The sequence below is a fragment of the Sus scrofa genome, chromosome 9 (assembly GCF_054392235.1).
Source record: "Sus scrofa isolate SSC_HxYL_T2T_F1_AM1 chromosome 9, Sscrofa_HxYL_maternal_Yorkshire_Landrace_v2.0, whole genome shotgun sequence".
NCBI lineage: Eukaryota > Metazoa > Chordata > Mammalia > Artiodactyla > Suidae > Sus > Sus scrofa.
The window spans coordinates 1,582,090-1,597,782 of NC_139391.1; the positions used below are offsets into that span (position 1 = coordinate 1,582,090).

The 15,693-nt window shown below is 40.7% G+C and overlaps 4 protein-coding genes and 1 pseudogene across 7 annotated transcripts in view; 3 read left to right on the forward strand and 2 right to left on the reverse strand.

Annotated features, from left to right (window-relative positions):
* LOC100522627 (olfactory receptor 10T2-like) overlaps nt 1–15,693 on the forward strand; it is a 277,947-nt gene that overhangs the window by 83,628 nt on the left and 178,626 nt on the right. The gene's annotated exons all lie outside the window — the stretch shown is intronic.
* Nucleotides 1–15,693, forward strand: part of LOC110255358 (olfactory receptor 5P1-like) — a 216,506-nt gene that overhangs the window by 7,938 nt on the left and 192,875 nt on the right. The gene's annotated exons all lie outside the window — the stretch shown is intronic.
* OVCH2 (ovochymase 2) overlaps nt 1–15,693 on the forward strand; it is a 500,449-nt gene that overhangs the window by 4,586 nt on the left and 480,170 nt on the right. Inside the window, exon 2 of the mRNA XM_084974874.1 lies at nt 13,069–13,178. The gene's annotated coding sequence lies outside the window, so the exon portion shown is untranslated. The remainder of the gene's footprint in view (nt 1–13,068; nt 13,179–15,693) is intronic.
* OR10AB3C (olfactory receptor family 10 subfamily AB member 3C) lies at nt 568–5,766 on the reverse strand. The gene has a single exon (XM_084974961.1). The coding sequence runs from the start codon at nt 5,410–5,412 to the stop codon at nt 4,474–4,476; it is 939 nt and encodes a 312-aa protein (XP_084831087.1). The 5' UTR covers nt 5,413–5,766; the 3' UTR covers nt 568–4,473.
* Nucleotides 12,754–13,297, reverse strand: LOC100521911 (large ribosomal subunit protein uL5 pseudogene; annotated as a pseudogene).

The window sequence follows — 15,693 nt, forward strand, 5'->3', positions numbered from 1 at the left end:
AAAGAAAGACTGAACCTGACCTAGAGTCTCGTAATATAATATCCTGAATGTCATACCAAGAACCAGAAAACTCACAACTTCAATGAGAAGAGAGAGGATATGCCCATATCAGGATGAACAATACATTGAAATTATCTGACAAGGATTTTAAAGCAGACATCAGACAATGTTTCAAGATTCCATCATAAACTTTCTCTACACAAACGAAAAAAAAATAGAAACTTTCAGCAAAGAAATAGAATTATAAAAAATAATGAAGGGAAATTTCTAGATCTGAAAAATATCATCACTGAAGTTAAAATCTTGCTGGATGGGTACAACAGTAGCATTAAGAGGACAGAGGATAAATTAATGGACTTAAATAAAGATGAATAGAAATACCTGATCTAAACAAAGAGGAAATTGGAAAAAAACAGCTACACGGATCTGTGAGGCAATAAAAATGAGCTAGCATTCATATATTGGGAGTCCTATAAAAAGAGGAGAAAGAAGGGTTATTGAATAATTATTTAAGGAAATGATGGCTGAAATTTCCCAAATTTGGTGAAAGACAGAGATTTAGGAGGCTGAGAATTCCAGAGAAATCCACATGATTACACATCATGATTAAATTTCTGAAAATTAAAACCAGATATCTTGAAAGCACACAGAAAGGACCCATGACTTAAAGAGAAAAAGCAATATGAAAGAAAACAAATTTATCATCTGAAACCTTGACAAGGGGAAGGGAGATCATAATGTTTTTCAAGTACTAAAAGCAAAAAACTGTCAAACATAAATCTACATCTGGCAAAAATATCCTTCAAAAATGGAGGATAAATAAAAGTATTTCAATTAAAGGAAAGCGATGGGAATTTGTTCCCAACAAAACTACCTTTAGGTAATGGCTAAAGCAGTTCTCTAAAAAGAAAGTAAATGTTAAGGAAAGACTTGGAATTTCAGAAATTAAAAAACACATAGACAAAAAATAAAAAGGCAATTTAGCAAAAAGACGTGAGATTCAGGTAAAGCAGAGCTGAGAGGGAAATTTGCAGCACTAACTGCTTATATTACTGAAAAGGGATGTCCTAGAAAACATAAAATAATATTGAAAGAGAAAAGTTGTAGGAATCTCTCTGTTGATAGTGATGCTTTATAGCTGCAGTCATGAGGACACTGCTACTGGTTGAAGAACAGAAGAATAGGTCAATGAAGCTGAATAGAAAGTCTAGAGAAAGCCCTACACAACTATGAGAGTTATTTTGTTAAAAGGTGCAGAAGGAATCCAAGAAAGAAGGAAGGCTTTTCAACAAAGAGTGCCAGAATAATTGGACATCTTTAGAGGGGGAAACCACATATACCTAAGTCATATTTATACAAGAATTTACTCAAAATAGATCATGGAGTTCAATGTAAAATGTAGAACTACAAACTATAAACCTTTAGAAAAAAAACAGAAATATTCGAGATATAGGACTAGTCACAAACTTCAGGAATTGACATTAAAACTACAATCCAAAACCAGAAAGATTCACCCAACTACTATCAAGAAAATTCTATGTTCTGAAAAATGTTTTCATTTTCCTATATGCTCATATGTGTATATGCATACATATTGCATATACACATATTTTAAAATGTTTTTCTTCTTTAAAATTTAATTTTATTGAAGTACAATTGATTTATTATATTATGTAAATTTCTGCTGTATAGCAAAGTGATTCAGCCATATACATATATGGATATTCATTATCATAGAACTTTGATAGATTCCTTATGCTATATGGCAGGTGCCCATTGATCCTCCATTCCATGTATAAAATTATGACGTTGCCATTCCCAAACCCCCAATTTCTCTCTCCCCATACCCTTCCCCTTTGGTAACCATAAACTTGTTTTCAAAATCTGTGAGCCTTTTCTGTTTTGTAAACAAGTTCATTTGTACCATTTTAAAATTCCACTTATAATTGATATTGTATGCTCTTTGTCTTTCTCTGACTTAATTTGTGTAGTATGATAATCTCTAGGTCCATCCATGTTGCTGCAAAGGGCACAATTTCATTTTTTTTATTGTTGAGTAATATTCCATTGTATATATGTACCATACCTTCTTTATCCATTCCTCTGATGATGGACATTTAAGTTGCTTGTGCTGGGGCCGGGGATAAAAACCGTATCACCACAGAGACAAGCTGGATCCTTAACCCACTGCACCACAGCAGGAACTCCTTGGCTATTGTAAATAGACCTGCAATGAACATTGGGGTAAATGTGTCTTTTCAAATTATGGTTTTCTCAGTATATATGTCCATGAGTGGGAAATGCTGGATCATTTAGTGTTTTGAGGAATCTCCATACTGTTTACCATAGAGATTTTTACCAATTTACATTTCCACCAACAGCGTAGGAGGGTTCCCTTTTCTCTACACCTTCTCCAGAATGTATTGTTTGTAGTCTTTTTGATGATGGCCATTCTGACTGGTATGAGATATTTCATTTTGATTTTTGAGCATCTTTTCATGTGTTTTTCAGCCACATGTATGTCTTCTTGGGAGAAATGTCTATTTAGACCTTATGGCCATTTTTGATTATTTTGTTTGTTTATTTGCTATTGGGCTGCATGAGTTTGTATATTTTGGAAATTAATCACTTGTTGGCCACTTTTTTTGAAAATATTTTTGCCCATTCTGTGGGTTGCAATTTTATTTTATGATTTCCTTTGCTATGAAAAACTTTTAAGTTTAACTAGGTCCCATTTGCTTATTTTTTTTTTTATTTTCATTACTTCAGGAGGTGGATCCAAAAGCATACTGCTGTTATTATGTCAAAGAGTATATATCCTGCCCATGTACTTATCTAGGAATTTTGTATCCGGTCTTAAATTTAGGCCTTTAAATCATTTTTGTTTATTTTTGTACATGGTGCGAAGAAATGTTCTAATCTCATTCTTTTACATGTGCTGTCTGGTTTTCCCAGCACCACTTACTGAAGAGGCTATCTTTTTTCCATTGTATATTATTACCTCCTTTAACATAGATGAATTGACTACAGGTGCATGGATTTATTTCTGAGCTTTCTATCCTTTACCACGGATCTATGTTTCTGTTTTTGTACCAGTACCATACAATTTTGTTGACCTTAGCTTTGTAGTATAAAGTCAGGGAGCGTGATGCCTTCAACTCCGTTTTTCTTTCTCAGCATTTCTTTGGCTATTGTGATCTTCTGTGTTTCCATACACATTTTGGAATTTTTTGTTCTTGTTCTGTGGAAAATGCCATTGGTAATTTGATAGGGATTGTATTGCAGCTGTAGATTGCCTTGGGTAGTATATCTATTTTGAGAATATTGATTTTTTCAATCCAAGAACATGGTATACCTTTCCATCTGTTCATGTCATCTTTAATTTTTTTTTAATCTGCATCTTATAGTTTTCAGAGTATAGGTCTTTTTCTCCCTAGGTATGTTTATTCCTTGGTACTTTATTTATTTACTTATTTATTTTTGATGCAGCGGTAGCAGGGATTGTTTCCTTGATTTATCTTTCTAAACTTTAATTGTTTGCATATAGGAATGAAAGGGATTTCTGTATATGACTTTTGTATCCTGCAACTTTACCAAAGAGGTCTAACAGTTTACTGGTAGCATCTTCAGGATTTTTCTATGTATAGTGTCATGTCCTCTGCAAACAGTGACAGTTTTACTTCTTTTCCAATTTGGATTCTTTAATTTCATTTTCTTCTCTGATTGCTATGGCTAGAATTTTCAAGACTGTGTTGAATAACAGTGGCAAGTGTGGACCTCCTTGTCTTGTTCCTGATCTTAGTGGAAATGCTCAGCTATTCACCCCTGAGTATGATGTTAGCTGTGAGTTTGTCATACGTGGCCTATATTATGTTGAGGTAGGTTCCCTCTAGGCCCACTTTCTAGAGAGTTTTTATCAGAAATGGGTTTTGAATTTTGTCAAAAGATTTTTCAGTGTCTATTGAGATGATCATATGATTTTTATTCTTCAGTTTGTTAATAGAGTGTGTTGCACGGATTGATGGGTGGATATTGAGAATCCTTGCATCCCTGGGATAAATTCCACTTGATCATGGTGTATGTGTACAATCTTTTGAATGCACAGTTGAATTCTATTTGTTAATATTTTGTTAAGGAGTTTTGTGTCTCTGCTTGCCAGCAGTATTGGGCTATAGTTTTTGATGACATCTTTGGTTTGGTATCAGGGAGATGGTCGCCTGATAGAATGAACATGGTGGTGTTCCTTTCTCTGCCACTTCTTGGAATAGTTTCAGAAGGATAAGTGTTAACTGAAAAATATTTAAAACTGTATCCTGTTTGCCCTGGAAAAATGGTGATGCCAGGGCATAATCAGGTAAATAGATTACATTTTAATTGCTTGGTACACAAAGTGATTATTTCATTGGAAGTATTCTGCTTTCTCACTTTTATTTTCCAGCAATCTGTAGTTTTTAAGGGCTCAGGATTCTTTCATTAACCATCTGAGGGGTGAACTTTCTTATCTAGTACCTTCCTTAGGGCTACCTGCATTTCTTTGTTTCTTAGACTGTAAACAATGGGATTAAGCAGAGGTGTCAGTATTGTGTATGCCACAGCCATCAGCATATCTTCACGGGGGGAGTCCCTGTCCTTGGGCCTCAGATAGACAAAGCCAGCAAATGCATAGTGTATGCACACCACGGTCAGGTGGGAGGAGCAGGTGGAGAAGGCCTTACACCTCCCCGTGGCAGAAGGCACCTTCATAACTACGGACCCAATGAAGACGTAGGAAATCATAATTAGGATAAAGCTGCCCCCCAACACAAAGGCGGAGAACACAAATATAGCCATTTCATGGTAGAGAGTATAGTCACAAGCAAGGCACATCACAGGTGAGATGTCACAAAAGAAGTGCTGGATGACGTTGGAGTCACAGAAAGACAGGTTGAATATGATGACGACAATGCACAGAGAAACCAGGAACCCAGCCACCCAAGAGGCCGTCATCAGCTGGAAGCAGACCTTTGGGGTCATCAGGGTGGCATAGTGCAGCGGGTTGCGGATGGCAGTGTAACGGTCATAGGACATGGCAGACATGATGAAGCAGTTGCTGCATGACAAGCCAAAGAAGAAAAGCATCTGTGTGGCACACTCTGAGAGAGAAAGGGTCTTGCTTTCTGACAGGAGATCCACCAGCAGTCGGGGGATAATTGCCATAGTGGTGCAGGTTTCTGAAAAGGACAGACCACCGAGCAGAAAGTACAGGGGGGTGTGAAGGTTGTGCGTGCACTTGATGGCCACCATTACAGATGCATTTGCAGCAAGGATGGTAGCGTGGGAGAAGAGAATCGTCACAAAGAGCAGAGTCTGCAGGTCTGGGAAACTGGAAAAGCCCCACAGAAGGAAGGTGCTCACGGCGGTGTGATTGCCCATCCTCCTGGTGCAGGTACAGCTCTCTCCCAGAGGGGCGGGTGTTCTTGAGGTCAAGACTCTGAGATGATTTTAAACTATCCTGATGTACTGATGCCAACTAGACTTTAAACGAGGGGGCCGGAGCCTCAGACACCGCTTCACGGAGAAGCCTGGGAAAGGAATGCTAAATGCACTTGACTGAAATCAAGTTCAGGAGTCAGAGGGATGCGGAGAACTCTAGTACGAAAATCTGTATCAACGACATGGAATGGGCCCACATCTCTTCTTGATTGTATTCACAAAAGCATTCTGATCTCTCTCTTTTCCACTCATTGTCTTCATTTAAGCAGGAAATTTGAATAAATTTGCTTTGTTCTCATCGACCGGGTTTTGTAATGCTACATTTTTCAAATGCTCTTTCAGATATAATGGTAGCCTGGTACTCAGGAGTGCTTCACAAACTATTAACTGAATGAATAAAATAATTCAATCATTTAAATCACTTAAAATGAATGTAACATTTTTTAAAAATTAGGGGGAACTGTGAGATGTTCCCAAAGAACTTTGACTGTAAGGAAATCCTCCTTCCATCAGTGTTTCTCGTGTGCAGTGGCTCCGAAAGCAATGCCGGCGACAATGACCTGAGCACCGCAAATGAATTTAACATGTTATAACATCTACGGAGTTCCTCTCCATGGTAATAATTAAAGCTTGGGATTTAAAATAGTTCTCAATACATATCAATAACTTTAAGGTCTTTTTTGTTTTTTATTTTTATTTTATAATGATTTTTATTATTTCCATCATAGCTGGTTTACAGTGTTCTGTCAATTTTCTACATTACGGCAAGGTGACCCAGTTACACATACATGTATACATTCTTTTAGCTCCCATTATCATGCTCTACCATGAGTGACTAGATATAGTTCCCAGTGTTACACAGCAGGATCTCATTACTTATCCATTCCAAAGGCTATAGTATGCATTTTTAACCCCAAATTCCCAATCCATCTCACTCCCTCCCCCTCCCCCTTGGCAGCCACAAGTCTGTTCTCCAAGTCCGTGATTTTCTTTTCTGTGGAAAGATTCACTCGTGCCATATATTAGATTCCACATATTACAGTGATATCATATGGTATTCAAATAATTTTAAGTTCTTAATAATTTCTCATCAAAGGTCTTTTCCAGATGCCTAATATAATATGAATGGATTGATTAGCTTGGAGTTGAAGTGATTTTGAAATTTCTGTCTCATGTAGAATGGCATACTCTGGCCATAATATTCTAATCAAATTTTGGGATTTTTAGTAAAGCTCCAGGACATTTTCTAGCAAGTAGTGCAGACCTGAATGGAATAAACTCAAATTCCTAATGATCAATTTTGTAAATTATGTTTCTTTTTAAGTTTATTCATTAATCATCTAATCTTGCAAGCATCGAGCTCAGAAAAACTACATGAAGACACTCCATGGAATTTTTATTTTAATGTCAGTCACTCTTAAAGGTGAAGGGAAGAAAACTAACAAGGAATCAGCAGTGGAAAACGGACTATGCAAGGGGAAAGAGTGGCTGGAAGTTTCTCTGTAGGACTATCAATCATACTGTGACTTGAAGGGCTAAGGTTTTCACTTTGCACTGTAGTTGTGTACAAAGAATATAAGAGGAATCATGCCAGAAACCAGCACCCACCTAATACCTATCATGCGCCAGACAGTGTGCTGGGCTAGACAGAGCTCTCATGCAGTCCTCATAAGTTTGTGTCTTTGGAATTTTCATTCTGATATTTTTTTTGACTACAGCCATGACGTGAAAATTCCTGGGCCAGGGATCAAACCAGTGCCGCAGCAGCACCCCAAGCCACAGCAGTGACAATGGTGGATCCTTAACCCACTGGGCCACCAGGGAACTCCTCATTCTGATTTTATAAATGACAAAGTGAGGTACAGAGTGGCTGTGTGACTATAAAGTCATTCGTATATTCAATGCATATTGACCAAATGCATATGAAGGGCCAGGCAATCTTATGCATGAGAAACACAATATGTAACAGACACACAGGAGCTCTGTGATGTGAGAGCAGATGACTGCTTTGCTTTGAGGAGTCAGGGAAGCCCTCTGCGAGGAGGTGACATGCCGAAATGGAGACCAGAATGGCAGTAAGAAAACCACAGGTATAAGATTAGGGGAGAAAGCATTACAGTCACGGTTCACAGCTAACACGGAGACCCTAGGGCGGGAAACTCACCGACCCAAGAGTCTGCAGCCTGGACCCATGTGGCTTGTCTTTGAGGCCACTCCACTTTCTTCCTCGGAAGACTTTCTAGCCTATTTGCCTCCGAAAGAGACATTTTCCCATTCTTACTGCTTTAGCTGTGTTCTACCTTGTATGACTCCCCAGTTCCCACCTCTACTGTGAAGGAAGTAGCACATCCAGGCCCAGAGGGCCTCCAGGGCCTGACTGTGAGATTTTGGGAACAGAACGGCCCCGTCTCCTCCGCGTGTCGGAGTTCCCTCCGGTGCCTCCCACATGAGTTAGTGACAGACCCCAGAGCGCTACCATCAGACCCCGGTCTTGATTTCTCCCTCCCCTGTGCACACACACTCTCAATGCCAGAACTCCAGGTGGCCTTTGCCGTCACCTTTTCCGTTGTTGGCGTGTGTTTTTACTCCCCGCTGTCCTGGACCAGCCTCACGGGGTCATTTCGGCGCCTCCGGAGCCTTCTGTGAGTCACAAGTCTGTTGCCTTTTTATTTCACTCACCGCAATGGACCAGATATTGCATTTCTAAACAGGGTATTTTAAGTCACTAACAGTGACTTAAAATAGTGAATAGCCACAAGCTGCTTACAGGAGGAAATCCTATACCCCACGTGATATCTGATGTTCGTCACAAATGGACCCCCTGCCACTGCTCCTGGCTCTGTTTCCAGCACATCTGTCTACCTGCCTACACCCGGGCCTGGCAGTGATGCCCTTTCCCAAACACTCCTGCAGTCGTGCTCGCTCTCCGTTTTCCCAAACACATCCCCGTCCTTCATGCTGCCGTGTCTTCGCCCTGGGGTTCCCTGTGCCACAACTCCTCCTCCCTCATTTTGTTTCCCATCGGACTTTTACTCGTGGTCAGGCGCTGGCTGGGACCACTCTGATTCCCCAGCCCTCTTGCTGTCCACATTTCTTAGATGCTGGGGTTGTGCGTTCCACCGCGTCACTCACGTGGACTTGGGCCACAGCCTCTACTCTTTCTCTCTACCCGTCCTCCCCTTCATCTCCCACCAGCTTTCCTAGGTCCAGCTGACAATCATTCGCCTCATTTTAGATTTTAGGTACTCTTTCTTACAAATTAGAAACTCCTAAACTTCATTGCCTGTTTCAGTTACACCATCTCATATAGCTTCATAGCTGTCCTAAGATTTAACTGATTTTATGGCCTTGTTTGTAGTGAGGAAACTATGGCTCAGAACATTATTTAATTTGCCAAAAGGATATGGCCGTCAAATGCACATGTGCAGCTACTCTTTCAGCAGGCAGTGAGAGTCCAGAGAACCACGTGCTTGACTATTTGACTATAAGGGCTCTCACCTCCTCTCCTGCCCCCAGCCTCCCCTGCATGGGGAACATTCCACTCTTTCCAAATATAGAATGTCCTTCATGGCTGTTCTTCATGCTGTTTTCTACAAGTCCTAGTGTTCTTCTTGCCCTTTTCTTTCTGACTGCTAAAAATAGCATTCTTGGGAAGACCATTCAAATGTCATTTCCCTCAGAAGTCTCCTCAAACATTTTATCACGAGGAGGTTGGTTGTTGTTGTTGTTATGTGTGTGCTTGACTCCTATGCTAGACAGAGCGGAGAATTGTTTTAAAATTTTGTATGTCCAATTTGCATCTTGAGCATAGTGACTGTAGAATTTTTGCTGATGTTAATTCAGAGGCTATAGGGGAAAAATCCATATTCTCCAGAAAGCTTCCATGCTTTTATTTCAGTGCATTTATTAGCTCCTCTTCAACACACTGCTTGTTCTAGTTAGTGTTTATTTTGTTTGGATATGTACTAATGATAGTTGGTTGCTCTCAATAGTTTTAAGACTACTTTCACCCAGCACTGTGAATGCATGTTTAGGTGTTGTCTACATTCTTGCCTAATTTAATTTACAGACACTTCTCAAAACTCCAGCGACGGTTGTTTAAAACCTAGGAAAAAGAAACTACCATAGTTGAATTCTACACGTGACGCCTCTTTAGTGTAACATCAAGGCGCCATTGACCGACATAAACGGTCACCCACTAGGGGGCATTGCAGAGGGCGAGAGGAGCGTTAGCAGACAACGCATCTCCACCCATAGGCAACACGAGTGTTTTTTACAAGCCTCTCCAAGAAGATACTGCTCCAGGGCTTGAGGGTACATATACTCTCCATAATCTCTCTCATTAATTTTGGTTGAGAACTTGTTACGTTTTATCACACTTTACTTTCCATCTGTGGTGATGACACTAATGGGTCTTTTTTTCATGTCTTCTAGAACAGTAGGTACAGAAGACAGTATCAATGCGGCATTGTTTCTGCTCTTCCCAATCACACGGCAGGCCCTGGACAACCAGATTTATAGAATTTTTTTTCAACTCTTCTGTTTGATTAACCAAGGCTTACCCTTTTAATTCACCTCACTTTTGCCTTGAGTTTGCCGTTGTTTTCCTTCTCTTCTCGATAACCTTCCCCAGGCAATTTTCTGGGTTCCAGCTCTACCAGGAGTGGGGATGGACAACATTCTTAAATTCCGGCTTATCTGGCTCATAGTTTAACATCTAATAACAGGCTACTAACACCTGTGAATGCTTGATTATTAGAAGATGCAGAATAAAATGTTCATTATAAAGAGAAAATGTCTAAAATTCCCACCTTTGAGAGAAGGGAAAGTCATCTTCCAGCCCCTTAAAATCATGACTTAATTAAACGGAGGAAGGACTTAAGAGTCTCACAATTCAGGTGTGGCTTTCTGCAGTTCTTTCAGTGATTCCATGTATTCATAGTTCAGGGATAAAGTTTTAGGTGGCTTTTCCCTCTGAGTACCTGTGAGGATTCCCCTCCGACAGCAGCGTCTCCTGTAACACAAAGGTTGTGCCTTCCCCATTCCTTAAGAAAGATTTTAATGAGGGTCCCTGGGCCACTGGAGATCATTATCTAGAGACTGCTGCTTTGGCGACCAGGGATCTTGTGCTCTGTGGACCTCTCTCTTCGTGTGATGTCATAAAAATGTGTATATATTTTTTAAATCCTGACGGACCATAGAGGCTTCTCTAGTGACATTTGCGCTTATAATCCTGAATGACAGCTGAAGTGATAGAAACACATCTCATTAAAGTTTTGACATGATTCCCTCAGGGATATTTTAATTCCTACAAAAATGCTGTTTATTTTATAATTCTGAAAAATCACCAGGTCTCTCAGGTCTCCTCCCAACACACAGGGCAAGGGAATGACATGCCCTGAGAAGCTCTTCCAGGGGAAACATTCAAAAGCAAGGAGTAGGAAGAAGGTGAACACGCAGCTTGAGCACGGTGATTGCTTTCTCACGAGGCAGCCACTGGGACTGTCATTTTTTATTTTTTGCTTTTTAGGGCTGCATTTACAGCATATGGAAGTTCCCAGGCTAGGGGTCACATTGGAGCTACAGCCGCTGGCCAATGCGACAGCCTCGGCCATGACCACACAGGAGCCGGCTGTGTCTGTGACCTACACCACCGCTCATGGCAATGCTGAATTTTTAACCCACTGTGCGAGGCCAGGGACCGAACATCCTCATGGATACTAGTCGGGCTTGTCACTGCTGAGCCACAATGGGGACGTCCTGGGATGGACCTTTTTGAAAAAGAAAATCCCCAGTTATTGCATCGCCATTCTGATATCCACAAATGGCTCCTAATTGCCCCTCTCATCAGCTTTGGCTTTCAAAGTCTTCCACCACCTGCAGTATCTTCCACCTCATGTGTTATCAGGTATTATCTCAACAGCTGGTCTCATAAACTCAGTGTTGTGGCCAGTCACTCAAGAGACTTTCTCCTGACTAAATGCTGCACTTTGTCAGTCGGCAAAATCCCTTTTCATGAGTTTATTCAGGCAAATTCCTGCCCATTCTTTAAAATTCAGAACATGGATCACCTACCTAAAAATGCTTTTGTTTGTACAGGATTAAAAACCAAGGGAGAAATTAGTCTTTATGGAGGATTTCTGTAGGGAGAGGTGCTTATTTTGGACGACATATGCTGGATTCCAGACTCTTAATGCTAAGAGATGTGCTATAGCACTCTCAGTAGCTGTAGATAAAGTTTTTAAAAAGCTAGCTAGTGGAGTTCCCACTGTGGAGCAGTGGGTTATGGATTTGACTGCAGCAGATTAGCTGCAGGAGGTGTGGGTTTGATCCCCTGCCTGTTCAGTGGGTTAAAGGATCCAGTGTTGCTGCCATGTAGGTCACAGCTGTGGCCAGGATTCAATCCACTGGCTTGGGAACTTCCATATGCTGCAGGTGTGCAGGTAGGGCCATTAAAAAGAAGTAGAAAGAAAGAAAGAAAGGACAAGCTGTCTGGGTAGTTTTGTGCCTTTCCTGGGTTTCTCTTACTAGACACATGTCCAAGCTTCTCTAGGAGCTGGCTGCTAAAGTTCACAGCCATAGTCCTGGAAGAATTGTGCTTTACTGGACGGAACATGAGCAACCAGAAGAATCTGGGAGTCCATGCCTTCACTCCCAAGGTGCCCATAGCTGACAACTGAAGGAAACAGCAATTTAGGAATAGTAATGACAAAACCACCCTGTTGTCACACAGTAGGACCCCTCTGCGGTGCCATCATGGTCCAGAGCTCCCTGGGGGGTGAGACTGAGTCTACGCTTCAGCAGAGCCCACATCTTTTATCTGCCCTCTCCCCATGCCTTGCCCTGCTTCACCTGTTCTTACGGTTTTCCTCCAAGATCCCTCTTCACTCAATCACTTGCATACTAATTGCTGGCTCAGGCTCTGCTTTTGGAGAACTGTCCTAAGACAGTCTCAGTGTGTACATAGGGAGGAGGACTGCATGTGCTTTATTATGCACACTCAAAATTTAAAAACCAGTGAAGTATAAACATCGGGTTCTGATTGCTGGCCCAGATTCATTCTTAGTGGGGAACTAGTTACAACCATTAACCATTATTGCTGGTCATCTAGTCACCCAGACCAAATTTCAGTCTATGAGATGAATTGCATTTGTTCCTTGTGAGCTAGGATTTCTGCCTCCTGTTAAATGGCTCTTATTATTAGAGACGGGTGGGTTTTTCTGTTTTCTTTTCTTAATTTCAATGAAAACGTTTTACTAGCCTTTTGGACGGCAGTGGGACTTACTTGCTGGGAAGGATGATGTACTTGTGCTGGAACCAGCACATGGCCTCCTCTTTGCTGACTCTGTGGGGCCCAGTGCAGCCTGTCCTGGGATTTTTGTCTGCGATGCTGAAACCTGGCCTACCCAGCACCATGTAGAAGTCTAGGCTGTAGATACTGGTACTTGGGTGACATTTGATTCCCAGATTGATGTGTTCTTGGATCCCCAAACCAAAGTTTCCAGTGTCTGGGAAGTTATTTTTCTTAACTCGCGCTCTTGCACCTGCAGACCTTTCTCAAGTATTTCTTCTCCCTCGGTCCCACGGACTGTGCAGCGGACGGCAACCTTTTCCTTTCTCCTGGTGCCAAGGGATCTGATGGTGTATTTGGCTTTGCAGAACGCAGGGGTCTGGCCTGTGAGCTGCTCCAGCACCTGGCTGCCCAGGTGAGTCTGTCTCCACTCTCCCCCTCAGAGATGTTGAGGCAGAGCCTGTGGATGTGAGGTTCCCTCGTGGGGTTCTCCTTTTCACCTTGATCCTGCGCCATGATGGGAAACAGGAAGAGAATGTTGGTATTTTTTTTTCTTTTTTTTAAAAATATATATATATTTTTATTTTCCCACTGTACAGCAAGAGGGTCAGGTTATCCTTACATGTATACATTACAATTACATTTTTCCCCCCACCCTTTGTTCTGTTGCAACATGAGTATCTAGACATAGTTCTCAATGCTATTCAGCAGGATCTCCTTGTAAATCTATTCTAAGTTGTGTCTGATAGGCTGGTACAACCACTATGGAGAACAGTTTGGAGATACCTTAGGAATCTATACATAGAACTTCCATATGACCCCGCAATCCCACTCTTGGGCATAGATCCGGACAAAACTCTACTTAAAAGAGACACGTGCACCCGCATGTTCATTGCAGCACTATTCACAATAGCCAGGACATGGAAACAACCTAAATGTCCATCGACAGATGATTAGATTCGGTATTTTTTTTTTTTTTTCTTATGTAGCTATTCAGAGGATAGTTAGTGAATTCCAAGTTAATTGATTTTCTATGGGTTCTTGTGATATGAGCTGCCAAAGACAGATGGGGCTGCATGATGCTTCTGTGTCTCTCTATCTTAAATCATCAGTCTGCCTCCGCTTATCCGCTACTCTTTCAAATGCAATGTCAGTCAGCTACAGAAAGGATAATAGAAATAATGTCATTTGCTGCTAGAAGTGGAGCTACAGACACACAGTTCTTCTCATTTATGAGAAAAAGTGCATGTCAGATTTTTTTATAACACTTTTAACCATCTTCCTGGAAATGGAAACTTAGAGCATTAATCAAGATCCAGCATATTTTTAAAATTGAGCAGATATTGGAAAATAAAGCAACTCAACTCATTTTAATAGTTTTCAGTTACAAAAAGTATCCTCTCTAATAGAATGCTATAAAGCTAGAAATCAGTAACAAAAACACAGCTGGAAAACACCCATATATTTGGAAATGAATACATCATTAAGGAACACGTGGTGAAACCAACAAAAAAAATTAAATAGAAATCAGAAAACAACTGATACATAAAACTTGGGCTGTGGATATACTAGTTCTTAGAAGGAAATTTATACTAGAAATACTAGGAAAGAAACAGGCTAAAAATAATTGCATTACTTTTCATGGGTAGAAATAAATCATAATATAAAACCCAGGGTTGTAGAATATGAGTTATAAACTTAATAGCAGATATGAATCATAAAAATCAACACATAACACAGAAGACCAAAAATGTCAAATATTTGTTTTTTATAGTAATGTGTTGAACTTCTCATGACAAAGTTTTATTTTCTTTTAATTTTGTCTTTTTGGGGCCACACTTGTGGCCTGTGGAGGTTCCCAGGCCAGGGGTTGAACTGAAGCTGTGGCCACTGGCCTACACACAGCCACAGCAGTGCCAGATCTGAGCCATGTCTGCAACCTACACCACAGCTCACAGCAATGCCAGATCCTTAACCCACCGAGTGAGGCCAGGGATCAAACCTGCAACCTCACTGGTACGAGTCAGATTCATTTCTGCTGAGCCATGATGGGAACTCCTCATGACAACTTTTTAAAAAGAAAGTCCAAATAATCAATATAATGGAGGTAAAGTGGATACCATTACAGATTTGTGGATATTGATAAGATTATAAGAGTAGCTGTGAATCCCAGAGCAATTAGGCAAAAAAAAAAAAAAAAAAAAAAAAGGGCAGAGTTTGTGTCGTGGCGCAGTGGAAATGAATCCGACTAGGAACCAGGAGGTTGCGGGTTCGATCCCTGGCCTTGCTCAGTGGGCTGAGGATCGGCATTGCCATGAGCTCTGGGGTAGGTCACATATACAGCTTGGATCTGGCTTTGCTGTGGCTGCGGTGTAGGCCAGCAGCTACAGCTCTGATTAGACTGCTAGCCTGGAAACCTCCATATGCTGGAAGTGCAGCCCTAAAAATAAATAAATAAGTGAATAAAATAAATAAATAAATAAGAATAAAATACCTAGAATAAATTTAACCAAGGAGGTGAAAGCTCTATGAACTGAAAACTACAAGACACTGATGAAAGAAACTGAAAAAGATACAAATGAGTGGAAAGATAATCCTTGCATGTGGATGGGAAGAATTAATACTGTTAGATGTCCCTATGCACAAAGCAGTGTGCATATTTAATGTGACCCTATCAAAATTCTGATGGCACTTTCCACAGAATTAAAACATATTATCCTAAAATTTGTATGGAACTACAAAAGGCCCTGAATAGCTGAAGCTATTTTGAGGAGGAAGAACAAAGCTGGAGGCATCACATTCCCTGATTTCAAACTGTATGACAAAGCTAAAGTAATCAAAACAATACGGTATGGAATAAAGCAGACACAGGGATCAGGAGAAGAGAAGAGAGAGCCCAGAAACAAACCCATTAAATTAAAAATTAATAT